Source organism: Stenella coeruleoalba, assembly GCF_951394435.1.
Source record: "Stenella coeruleoalba genome assembly, chromosome: 4".
In the NCBI taxonomy this organism is placed as follows: Eukaryota; Metazoa; Chordata; class Mammalia; order Artiodactyla; family Delphinidae; genus Stenella; species Stenella coeruleoalba.
Window position 1 is genome coordinate 14,854,211 of NC_137149.1, and position 13,450 is coordinate 14,867,660.

Genomic DNA, 13,450 nt, shown 5'->3' on the forward strand with positions numbered 1-13,450 from the left:
CCTTAGAGAAGGAGAGAGTGGGGTATGTGGCCCCAAGAACACAGTGGACCTGCTCGGGTTTTTGTCAGCATATGGCTAGATCTTAGAGAGCAGAGGCTTCCTGGGGCATCTAGGTTGGCGAGACAAAAGGAAACGTTGCAAAGCTTTCTAAGGATGGTAGAAATCATCAGAGGGTTGATGGACTTGGAAAGGCCAGGCTGAGAGGTTCACCAGACATCTTGGTGATAATCTGTGTACACCAGACCAACTAACTTGTTTAATAGATACTGTAGTTAACCACAGCTTCCTGACCCCTTGGTGCTGCCTAGAGCATCTCTAAATTTTGTCATAGACCATAAGTTTCCCACTGGCTTATGGGGGTGACAACATGAATGTAAATTAAGTTGCTTTATAATACTGTTGATTATTTCTCACATGCTTGAGTTTGACATGCCTGATTTTGGCTTCTCTTCTTTCCTACACTTAGAGTGTTGACAAAATGTGTACAGTTTTAGACAGGTCAAATGTTATAACAGAGTATTTAGTTTGGGACTCTTCTATGCCAAGTCAAAGTATCATGTCTGATATTTATATTCTCTGTATATATGGATAGTATTCTCTTAAGTCACCACTCCCATAAGAATTAGATGAAATCTAAGAAATGCAACATCCTAGAGTGTTAAAGGACATCACTCTCTGGGACATTTTGCAAGTGTGTCCTCTTTACCCATTAGGTGCTTAGGTATTTTAGTGTTTTTTAGGAGCAAATAGGGAAGTAAGTCACCTTTCCTTCCTTTCCTGAATAACTTCCCTCCAATTCTGGCCACAGGAAACCTAGCAATGGAAGCAACTCCCACCACAGGAGCCATCATCTTGGGGCATCTTGGGTCTTTAGAAGAAAGAAAAAGCAGGCATGTTGGCTTCTGGCTTTCAGGATATGTCATCAGGATAACTAAGAAATAGAATTTGTTTTTTAGGAAATCATTTTCATCCATACATTCGCCAAGAGAATCCATGATTTACTTATTATTTTGGATGAACTACCATTTCAATGTATACTTTCCTATATATATATATATATTTTTTTTTTTCTTAAAAGTTGAAATGTGTTTGTGTGTATGTGCACGACATAGCGTTTTCTTTCTGGCTCTTCTCTGTTCTTTTATCTTCAATGCAAATAGAGTAAGCATAAGGGAAAAATAAAGATGATTGAGAGAGACAGAAATTATTGGCTTCTCTTCTTTCCTATGCTTAGGGTGTTGACAAAATGTGTACAGTTTTAGACAGGTCAAATGTTATAACAGAGTATTTAGTTTGAGACTCTTCTATGCCAAGTCAAAATCTGAGCAATTTCTGTTTACCAGTTGACAACTTATGTATGGATCTGGCTACCAATTCAGATGACACAGTAAAGCCTTACCAAAGAAGGCCTCTCCCTAACACCATCTTTTTAAGAGCCGTGTTGGCATAAATTAGAGAATGAAGGACTGTTTTGAATTTCTGTTGGATGACATGGAAAATTATCAGAAAGCCCTTGAGGGAGGCTTGGCAGTAGACTTATACTTTAGCCCTATGTTATTGTAGTTATCGACATCAAACTTTTCTGCCTACACATATATGCTCATATGTACTCATGTGTGTACACTTGTATCTGGCATAGGAAATCCCTCAAAGAAATATAAAACAATAAGGAGCATAGGACTGAACTGCTACTCAAAAGTGAGAAAAACCTAGAGGAGAAAATGAAATAGAATCTTTCAAAAGGAAGGAGGGCTACAAGTTATGATTGCTAGATTTACCAAATAAACATACAGGTTTCCCAGTTAAATTTGAATTACAGGTAAGTTCCAAATATTGCATGGAATATACCTATTAAGAAAGTAGTCATTTCTTTTTATGGCTGAGTAATATTCCATTGTATATATGTGCCACATCTTCTTTATCCATTCATCCGATGACGGGCACTTAGGTTGTTTCCATCTCCGGGCTATTGTAAATAGAGCTGCAATGAACATTTTGGTGCATGACTCTTTTTGAATTTTGGTTTTCTCAGGGTATATGCCCAGTAGTGGGATTGCTGGGTCATATGGTAGTTCTATTTGTAGTTTTTTAAGGAACCTCCATACTGTTCTCCATAGTGGCTGAACCAATTCACATTCCCACCAGCAGTGAAATTGAGCTATTTGTAATGAGGTGGATAGACCTAGAGTCTGTCATACAGAGTGAAGTAAGTCAGAAAGAAAAAGACAAATACCGTATGCTAACACATATATATGGAATTTAAGAAAAAAATGTCATGAAGAACCTAGGGGTAAAGCAGGAATAAAGACGCAGACCTCTTAGAGAACGGACTTGAGGTTATGGGGAGGGGGAAGGGTGAGCTGTGACAGGGCGAGAGAGAGTCATGGGCATATACACAGTAACAAACGCAGTAAGGTAGATAGCTAGTGGGAAGCAGCCGCATGGCACAGGGATATTGGCTCGGTGCTTTGTGACAGCCTGGAGGGGTGGGATGGGGAGGGTGGGAGGGAGGGAGACGCAACAGGGAAGACATATGGGAACATATGTTTATGTATGACTGATTCACTTTGTTATAAAGCAGAAACTAACACACTATTGTAAAGCAATTATACCCCAATAAAGATGTTAAAAAAAAAAAAAAAAAGAAATGCATGCAGCATATGTGTACCCAAATGCAGGGACATAAATGCTCATAGTTGCATTATAATAGCCCCATATTGGAAATACCCTAAGGCACTTCTGAAGTTGAATGGATACATAATGTTAGTAATAATGCTACAAGAATACAGTATATAGCTGTAAAAATAAATGAATCAGTTATATATACAAAGACAAAAATAAATTTCACAAACATAATATTGAATACAAGTCAAACAATGCATATTCTAGTTTTCCACATATATAAAATTTAAAAAAATAAGATATAATCTAAATTTTATAAATCTAGGATAATGAGTGCCTTTGGGGAAGAGGGTGAGAATGTTATTAGGAGAGGACATAAGTAGGAGAAGTGGCATTTGTTCTATTTCTTGATTTTGTTGCTGCTTCACTATATTCATTTTGTGAGATTTCATTTTTGTGAGCTGAACTTTTTAGTTCATGAACTTTTCAGTATGTGTTGTTATACACCAATAAAGATGTTCAAAATAAAAAAAAAAAAAAAAGAAAGTAGTCATTGTTTATCTAAAATTCAAGTTTAACGGAAACATGTATTTTATCTGGAAACCTTAGTACAAGTAGGCATGATTTTTGGATAATTTCCTCTTTTGGGGGTAGAGGGTAAGTGGCTACCTCTGAGAAGTCAGAGTCAGTGTCCAGAAATTGTGTGACAGTCCCAATAAATTCAAAAAAATCCCATCTTCAGCCTGGGGAGGAGTGTGGGTGAGGCCTAGTAGCATAAGTGTTTCCTGGTGTGAAGGAATTCCTCTAGATTCTCTAAAGAGATAACTAAGTCAGTGGCCTAGAGAGCAGAAAAATAGGAGCTTGCTCTTAGAAATGACCTTTCTAGAAGAGAAAGAGCAATAACGGCAACAACCACCAAAAAGGCAAAGAGTTTTGAGAGTGATAACCGGATGTGAAAGAGTGAAGCAGAAATAGCAGAAAGGCCCAGGCTGGTTGCCACTGAATTCTGTGCTCTCTATTGCAGGTACTTTCCTGGAAAAACGAGGGAGATTTGGATGGAACTGGATTTCCCAAAACGGTGTAAGTAAGAGTGAATGGAAGAGAGTCTGGGTTCATTTTCTTTCTTTTCTTTTTCTTGATTTGATTATTTCCTTTGCATTCATGTATATTTATACCTAATACATATGTGTACTCACACAGTGAAAAGTAGTATAAATTTGGCTTTTAGCTTGGTGATTTAAGAAGGTAGTAACTGTAAGATTAGTGCAAAATGAAGTATGTATTTTAAATGGAGTGTAGGCCAATATTTTGGTCATTTTTAGTCCTCAGTTGCATTTTCTTGTTCTCTTACTCTGGATTCTGTAAACATATAATCCATAGTAATTAATTTAAATTTTCTTTTGATGTTGATCTTCATAAGCTCTTGGTTTAAATACCAAACACTTCACACACCACAGATTTTTGTTTTAATCCATGAATGTAATCAACATTTCATATTCTCCTTCATATGCTTGCTATTAGTAAGGGTCCAAGTTCTGTTCTCAATTACCAGAGATATGCTAAGTGTATGTATAGAAGAAATTTGCTAATTTGTAACTTAAAAGCCTGGAAAACAATGGGCTTAAATTAATTGGGTATCTGGTATTTTTAAAATTACAAAACAACCAAACATTAACTAGGTTAGGAAAGAACAATTATTGTACTTTATATCATGCACAATTTTATATGAACAGATAATGGCTTACATGAGACTTCTGAGTTAGCCCGCAACTATGTTTATACAGCCATGTATTTAGGTACTGGTTGTAGGTCAATACGTCAAAAGTCAGTTTACTGAATGACCATTCACTGAAATACAGAAGAATTTCTTAGAGTTGTAGTTTTTCCTGTGTCCCTGCTCTTGCCCTTGCCTCTCCATTATATGCAAATGGTTGTTTTCTCTTAAAAACAGTTTGCTGAATTCTCTATTTATGTGGATTTAGGTTTGCTCTTGCCTCTGGCGGCAAATGATTAAGGCAGACATTTAGGTTAAAGTATTAGGTTAAAACTTAGTTTGGGCCTTTGGGACTGAGGAATGCTAAACAGAGAACTAGAAAAGAACATTGGACTGATGAGGAGAAATCTGGCTTTGCCATTAGGCAGCTGTGTGACCTTGAGCAACCAATTTCTCTTCTAAAGGCTTAGATTTCCTAATCTCAACATGTTATCGAGTGTCTCAACTGAGAAGTGGATCTATGGGAAAGAAGGAAGTGGACCTGTATTTTACATACAACTGAACAGAGCTTATGGTCCCCTTTACCTTTGGAAAAGTGTATTACTCATATAAACAGTACCTGTTGCGTGTGTCCTGATAGAGAGAGGATCAAGACCATGATCTGCAGATCCCTTCCAGTCTTTTTTGTTTGTTTTTGGCTGCGTTGGGTCTTTTTTGTTGCTGCACGCGGGCTTTCTCTAGCCGCGGTGAGCTGGGGCTACTCTTTGTTGCGGTGCGCGGGCTTCTCATTGCAGTGGCTTCTCTTATTGCAGAGCACGGGCTCTAGGCACGCAGGCTCAGTAGTTGTGGCTCGCGGGCTCTAGAGCACAGACTGAGTAGTTGTGGCACACAGGCTTAGTTGCTCCACAGCATGTGGGATCTTTCCGGACCAGGGCTCGAACTTGTGTCTCCTGCATTGGCAGGCAGATTCTTAACCACTGTGCCACCAGGGAAGCCCTCCAGTCTTGATATTCTATAATTTCATGGTCTTCTAGGCACACCAGAACGGCTGTCTTGGTGTGAAGTTTTTGTGTCTATGATTTGAGGGAGTTTCCGCTCAACAGTTTTCTAGGAGATGTACAGTGCATATCTGGATAACGTGCTTCAGCTAAATGGGATATAAAAACAAGATACTTAGAACAGTATTACTAACTGAATAAACTTTTGTGAGTGTACCCTTCATTCATTCATTTATTAGCAAATATTTATTGTGTACCTACTATATTCTTACAGTGAACCTGGAGCTTAGAGTATAAAGGTTTTCACAAAGAGCGCAGTCTTTTTGGAAGATAGTCATGCAATCAGGCAAGCGAGTATAGCACAATGTGTTAAGTTCCTTGTAAGTTATATACAAGGAATATTGGACATGCCACATCGCAGAATGCCACCACCCCACAGTCCCTTTATGAGATTCCTTCACCATGGATTACCATGCTGCTGCCCAGTGGACTCGCCACTCTGGCCACAGCTGACTCAATCTGGCCCACACAGCGTACCTGTAAGCTGGACAGTGCTCTGTGGGGGGAGGGTGATAGGAAAGAACACTTCAGTAGAGATCATGATGCCTAACCGCATTGATCCGATCTTCTCTTCCAAATAGTTTGAACTCAACATGTAGAAAAAGTTACACAGTTGTTAATGGGAACAGAAGTTGGAAGACTCTGTGGTATAATAATGACAGGGCATGGACAAAGGGCTTAACATATTCTTACTTCTGATGTAAGTCATACGAGCTGCCTGGGTCCTCAGTGCTGTTCTCTTTTTGAACTGTGCTCCCTCTTCCTGAGGCCTGGCTGGGTGGGTATTCAGGCATTCCCATGGGGCCTCTCTTCCTCGTTTATACTCTTGATTTTACAACAAATATCCATTTGTTTGTAGCCTGAGTGGGTTTCTTTTTTAGCAGTGTGAAGTGCTGAACACAAAGGTATTATGAGATGATGAAAGGGAGAGTCTTGACACTACATCAGGGAGTACATCACAGAGGAGAACACGCTTCACCTGAGACTTGAAGGGCACATAGGGTGGGCCAAGGGGAGGACAGGGGACCAGTTTTGAAGCGCAGGGAGGCAAGAGAGAACAGGCCACGCTTAGGGAACAAGTTGTAGTTTAGCGTGGCTGGTGCCGAGGACCCACGTGTGGGCTAGGGTATGACGATGGACTGTCATATAAGGACCAAATCAGGATGATTTTGCATTTTATACTATAGCTAGGGAGAAGCGACTATGGGCGTTTGCAAATGAGTCCCTTGGGAGCAGTGTAGAGGATTTATTGGATAGGAGTAAATCTGGGGGTTAAAAGAAAAGTTATTTGGTTACTTCAGTGGTATAGATGAGCTGTAAAGGCCTTAACTAGGGCAGAAGCAGTGTGTGTGTGTGTGTGGGGGGGGTGATAGTTATAAAAGAGATTCTAAAGCAGTAGGAGGAGCAAGAATTGGTAACTGTGTGTGAAGGAACCCTCAGGGATGACTCTCAGGATTTCTGGTCAGGTGATTGGGCAGATGAAGGTGATGGTTCTCGAGGGAGAGAACATGGGAGAGAAACAAATTTGATGGAAGAAGATGAATTCAGTTTCAGTTCTTTTGGATTTGAGGCACAAAAATGTTTGATTGTCTTTTGATTATGAGGTCTAAACTAGTGATGGAAGCAAAGCCAGATGATGTAGAAGCAAACTATTCTAGGTTTCAGATGAATCTGGCATTGCTCTACTTTTTCTTACCTAATTATGGGGCTCTCTCAGCATAAATTTACAGTAGCCAAGAAAGAATCCTTTAACGGATTTCTACTGATTTCGCAGTCCTTTGACTTCAAGATGACTCTGGGAGGCACCTGGTTGGTGCCCACCTGTTTCAAGCTTCATCTACCTAGTGAGTACCACCAGTCACTGTGCGAGGCTACACAAGGCAGTGAGCAGTGACTGCAGATGGGAGGAACCAAAACAACAGCAAACAGAAACTTTTCTTCGTTTTTGATTTCTTCTCATTGCTCTTTCACTGACTCTGAAGGTCAGATAATGGCCTTTGTTTTCCATCTTGCCTAGATTCTTTGACTCAGAGAGAAGTCGAGCTGGTTTCTGAAGCAAAGGGGGACTTATATACCTTGCCGGCATCTACTCCTGTCCTTTCAGTTTCCTCTGTCCCCTCAATAGCTTTTAGATTCCTTTAGTGGTTTTTTTAACTATACAGTGGTGAAGTTGTTTACCATTAGAAGGAGTTCTTTGGGTGAAATTTACCCAGGGCTCACTTAACACTTATGCTGCATGCATGCATGAACTGCTTCCAGGGTTACTCACTCCTTTAGCTTTGGTAAGGAATCTGTCAGTCAGATGAGTAGCTGCTGACAGCAACTTTTAAAGACTCGTTTCTCTTAACCATAACACATTAAACACTTTTAAAACAGATAAGTAAACATTTTCTTACAGTCTGTTGTACATATTTCCTTGCTGCACACTTCAGTATAATGAAATTCATGTTGTGCAGATAGAATTTTGTTGAAATGCATCAAATTTCATTCTTTACCCTTTTGTCCATATGTATATGTTTCCCACAAAACGTATAGGGCTTCTGAGCTGGTGCATGGCATATAGGGCTAGTGTGATAATAAATTTCCATTTTAAATATTGAAGGTCCTTATTATGATCCACAGCTCAACTTAAGTTTTCCTTGTGAATAATGTGATTTTTCTGTTTGCCTCTATTCTCTTTTGTTTTGCTCATCTTCTCCATTAGCATGAATCTAGCATTTTGAAACCAAGAGAGCCATTAGCAATGGCTTTTTTTACAGGCGTACCCTCACTGGATGCAATACCCAAGAAGCTACGTGGAAATAGGCTTTATGATGATGAATTACTGTTGCAAAAAGAACTCAGAGACACTGATACATATTAAAGAACCACTATTGCCCCCATGGAAACCATTTTATTTAGTTGCTTCTAAAACCTATTCTCTGTACTTCTCTTCCCTTTTATTTCTGAGCTGATTTACATGACAACAGAGTCTTTGGTCCTTGGGAGTACGTCTGCCCTTGCCGCTATTCTCTACTTAGAGTTGTCACCCTCTCTTTGCTGAGAAGACGAGTGACAATGAAGTGAGGAGTAAATGGCTACTGGAGCAGATGAACTCTGAGAAACAAAGATCCCCTTTTCATGCAAATCTCCATAGTAATTTAACATGAAGGAAGAAAGGAAACCAGTGTACAAGGTATCAAGAGAACTGGATGGTATTCAAGGTTGTTTCATGAAGCCTTGACATCTCTTTAGGAGTGTCATCTATCAAAGCATCTCTTTTCCTTTCATATAAAGTGAAAACACATTTCCATTTTGAAGGGAAACAAGGAGGAACAGAAAACTAACTTCAGTCATAGGAGCTGGATGTACACTCACACCACCAGTCCCCTCAATGTCACGTTTGACTTTGTCACTCATTCCTAGTCAATGAGAACTTATCTATGCATGCTGCTCATTGCTCAGGTTTTCTTCTCTGCCTGGGAGGCCTGCTCCTCTTACTTTCTTTTTTTTTTTTTTTTTTTTTTTTTTTTTTTTTTTTTTTTGCGGTACGCGGACCTCTCACTGTCGTGACCTCCGCAACAGGCTCCGGACGCGCAGGCTCAGCGGCCATGGCTCACGGGCCCAGCCGCTCCGCGGCACGTGGGATCTTCCCGGACCGGGGCACGAACCCATGTCCCCTGCGTCGGCAGGCGGACTCTCAACCACTGCGCCACCAGGGAAGCCCTCCTCTTCCTTTCTTACTTCAACTTTTTCTACCTTTCAAAGCTTAGCTCAAGGACTGTTCTTTTATTCTTAGAGCCTTTCCTTCTGGATTGATTATTCTTTCTCCAGAATTCCCATTGCATTTTGAGTTAGTGTCTATCACTTAATTACCAGTTCCTTCCTATGAGGTGGATTTTCTCTCACCAAAATGTATTGAGGAATGTGACCGTGTATTATACTGCATTGCTCTTTATCCATAGCTCTTGACATAATAGCAGATATAGAATATGTCTTTCTTAGATGGATTAGCTGCAATTTAAGAATCATGAACTAAGAAGGGTAAACTTTAACTCACAGCATGTTCCCTTAAAGATAAAGCATGACCTGCTTTTGATTAGTTGACTATTCAGTGATGCCATTGATCACAGGATGGTCAATCAATGTATTTCGGTTAAGATAATTTTTAACTCAGAGGTTTGATACCTACTCAGATTTTTCTTTAGCTGGGATCTATTATTGATAATAATAACGTTTATAAGAGCAAATACTTAAAGCTCGCCTTGTGTCCAGTAGGAGTCTAAGCATTTTAAGTATGTATACTATTATTTAATCCTCACAATAACCCTATGAAGTAAATAGTATTGTTATCATCACCATTTTATAGAAAAGGAAACTGACTGTTAAGTAACTTGCCTACAGTTACAGAATTTGGGCCTCAGCAAGTTAGCTCTGGAGCCTGAGCTCTTTTTTGTAAAAATTTTTATTGGAGTATAGCTGATTTACAGTGTTGTGTTAGTTTCAGGTGTACAGCAAACTGAATCAGTTATGCATATACATATATTCACTCTTTTTTAGATTCTTTTCCCATATAGACCATTACAGAATATTGAGTAGAATTCCCTGTGCTATACAGTAGGTCCTTATTAGTTATCTATTTTATATTTAGTAGTGTGCATATGTCAATCCCAGTCTCCCAATTTATCCCTCCCTCCTCTCCCCACCGGTAACCATAAATTTGTTTTTTACATCTGTGACTCTATTTCTGGTTTGTAAATAAGTTCATTTGTACCATTTTTTTTAAGATTTCACATATATACACTATCATATGATATTTTTCTTTCTCTGTCTGACTTACTTCCCTCAGTATGACAATCTCTAGGTCCATTCATGTTGCTGCAAATGGCATTATTTCATTCTTTTTTATGTGGAACCTGTGCTATTAACCACTATTCTATTCTACCTCATCTACTGCCATTGGGTTTCCCCATACTCTCATCTTTTCTTGTGTACAGTGTCCCTCACGATCCAAACTCAGGGACCAGAGATTCTGAGAAGGTTTCTGACAAGCCTTTTATCTGGGATCTTGATATTCACCATGCAGAACTCAGGGATAGATTCAAATTGAATACCAAGTAAGTAAAATATAGTAGGATATTATAGTTAAAATTTGAACAGAAGGCTGTTGGAAACTTTTCAAAATTAGTATGTATGTGGTGCTAATGAAAACATAAATGAAGGTCAGAAATTCAGATTATTTGATTAGAATTCCTTTTAATTACCATTTCTTTCAATTAGCTATTTGTTAAATTATGGAATGGCTGAATGAAGCTGAAATTATATAGGTTTTATAAAGTTAAAAGAAGGAATATATAAAACTGCTAGGAAAATATATAAAGGAAACAATCCCTGAACTTATTTCTCTTTATGCTATGGAGAAAATCTTCCTAGTTGAGAAGGAAAAAGCTGTCTGTCCTTCACTCTGATACTTATTTATGGAGCCAAACTTGTGTACTGGGACTGAATTACTATTGAAGTAGATTGCTCTTTAAACAACTCGAAGGACAAAGAGGTGTTTTTTTTTAAATTTGTGTGTATGTTTGTATGACCCTTTGATAAGGTTATAGGAAACATTTAGTTTCCATTTAGACTTCTAAAACCACTTAGACTATATAGATGTATTTTCTGAAGTAATACATGGTGAAATTAAGGCTTCATATTCCTACTGTTATCCAGAGGGTGGTAGGAATTAGAGGTGAGAGAAAAATTTGACTTTGCATCTAGAGTGTAAAACATGATTGCAGGCGTGTTCCTTGTGGGGGAATTTCAGAGGCTCCTGCCAGTTGTGCACTAGAGAATTAAGCCTAATTAATCATAAATTAACCTGTGTTGGAGCAGGGGGTGAGGTGCTACATCTCAGCAGGTATCATCATCCTCACCAAGAGAGACACCTGATTTTCCCAAATTGAAATAAAGAGCAACTAGCACAAGCCTAGAAATTATTTATTCATTTGTCATACACCTCCTGGGAACCTACTGTCTGTCAGGTGCTGTAGTAAGCGCCAGGGATAGAAAAAGAATAAATTGCACTCTCTGCCCTTTACAATCTTATAATCTGTGGCACGGGAGGGAAAGAAGGACAGGATGAGGGGAAATTTGGAAACCAGTCTTACAAATTACAATAAACATAAGAAGAGATAAGTGTAGGTTACTCAAGTATTAAAGAGCAGGAGTAGAGAAAGGTTTAACAGAGCAGGTAGCCTTTCAGATTCGGCACACAAAGAAGATTGCACCCGTCTGAGTAGAAGCATGGAGAGGAACACTTCCGCAGGGAGAACAGGTTGCAGAAAGGCATCAAGATGTGACAAAGCAGGATCTTGTTGGGGAACTGCAAATTGGAAAACACAAGATAAAGAAATGCTGTTTCAATTTCACCTACAGTTCTTATTAATTTAGAATGCTTGGTTTAAAAATGTTGCTTAATTCATCTTTAAAACTGCCCTCTGAGAATGTGTCTTTGGAGTTCAGCATCAGGTTTGGGATGCTATGCATGTTAGGTCTTGGTGAGTGGTTGGCCTGAGCATTTCCAGGGCACATGCCAAGCACAGGGATGCCTGTGTTGTGGATTACAAACAATGCAGGAGAACAGGAGAACGCGTACGACTGCCAGATCAGAGCTGTTGCCTTTTGGGGAGCTGATGTGCTGTTCCCTAAATGCCCATTGTTCTCTTGCATTTCTATGCATTACCTTCCCTGTTCTATCTGCTTCATGTGTCCTTCTCCCTGCTTTTCTACTTGAGAAAGTCTCATTCTTATTTTGAAATTGAAAATTAAAGCCTACTATGTGGAAAAGGTTCTCACTTCACCTGTGCAGCATATTCCATATATACACTTTGCTTGTGCATAGCAGAGAACCGTATATAAAGCTTCGCTTTTTCCTTTTATAGCGTGAACGTGTTTGTCTTGAATTTATTTTAGTCATCTGAATTAGTCACGAGTCAAGACAACATCTGACTTTCAGAAACCACAATCATCGTGGCTTGGTAATGATTACACCATTATGAAGTGTGTGCATACACGCATGTGTGTATATAAAGGGAGGGCATAAGAGGGTAGGCTCTCCATCCACAAGTACAAAATAACCCAAAGGAAAAAACATTCTGAAAGTTTAATCTGCAGTGTTGTCCCCTGAAAGCAGCTATATTCCCTCAAACCATCAACCTCTACAGAATGTGCAACAGGATGCTTGATGCCCCTGAGGCGCACAGTCACCGCAGACACATTGTCTGTGGTGGTAAGAGGCAGATAACATGGCCAGAGCCACTGGTTTAATCTTTCAGTTGACATCTGAATATAGGCAGTTGTTTTAAAGTAGTACTTAGCCGCTCCCTCTGGGAATTCATTTCCAAAATTTCTGCTAGTCCTTATGCATTTCATTATTTTGCTTATGTAGGCTGTCTTGTTCAACTAAATAAAGCTATGTGGTGATTATCTGCTTTCCTTAGGAGTCCTACATAGACATAGAGAATGATGGTTATGCCTGCAGTCTGCACCAAAGTCAAAGATGTGATATAACACTCTGGGGATATTTATTTGGTTTCTGGAGTTTATTTTGAATTTACAAAAGAATAGAAATTCAGATACATTTGTAGATTATGTTGTGCTTACACCTGAGGAGATAGACTCCAGAGATGTATCTACATGTGGCAAATATAGAAAAGACTGATTTGAGAATTTGGTTAGCAGTGACTTCCACCTTTGATCCTATAGTAAAATATATATTGAACTGATCAGTTTATTCCACAGTGTCTGTAATAAGATGAGGTTTCAGCTTTAAGATCCCTCCTCCCCCTGCTGACGTAGAGAGCCAAAATACTCTGTTGGGATTGTTATGCTGTCTCTTCAAAGAGCATGGAACAGAGGATGGGCCTAGAGTTACGTGGAAATAGCAAAACTGTGCCTTAATGCTGGTTTTTCCTTAGTAAGAGGAATTAGTACATACACAATTAAATGGACTACTCATAAAAAGTATGTGCATTTCTTCTTGAATATAAATGTCTTGAACTTTTTTTTGAATCACAATGGTTTTCCACTA

General features: G+C 39.1%; 1 protein-coding gene across 7 annotated transcripts in view; it reads left to right on the forward strand.

The window, feature by feature from the left end:
• The window catches only part of LOC307185613 (uncharacterized protein), a 913,805-nt gene that overhangs the window by 392,434 nt on the left and 507,921 nt on the right, over nucleotides 1-13,450 (forward strand). For 6 of the 7 annotated variants that reach the window (XR_013828107.1, XR_013828108.1, XR_013828109.1 and 3 more), the window contains one exon: nucleotides 3,647-3,702. Coding sequence is in view for 4 of the 7 variants with exons in the window: in XM_079919918.1 (XP_079776044.1) it covers nucleotides 3,647-3,702 (56 nt within the window). In the remaining 3 variants the exon portion in view is untranslated. Of the gene's footprint in view, nucleotides 1-3,646; nucleotides 3,703-10,370; nucleotides 10,567-13,450 lie in introns of those variants that run through there. The other variant, XM_079919921.1, reaches the window with a different exon arrangement.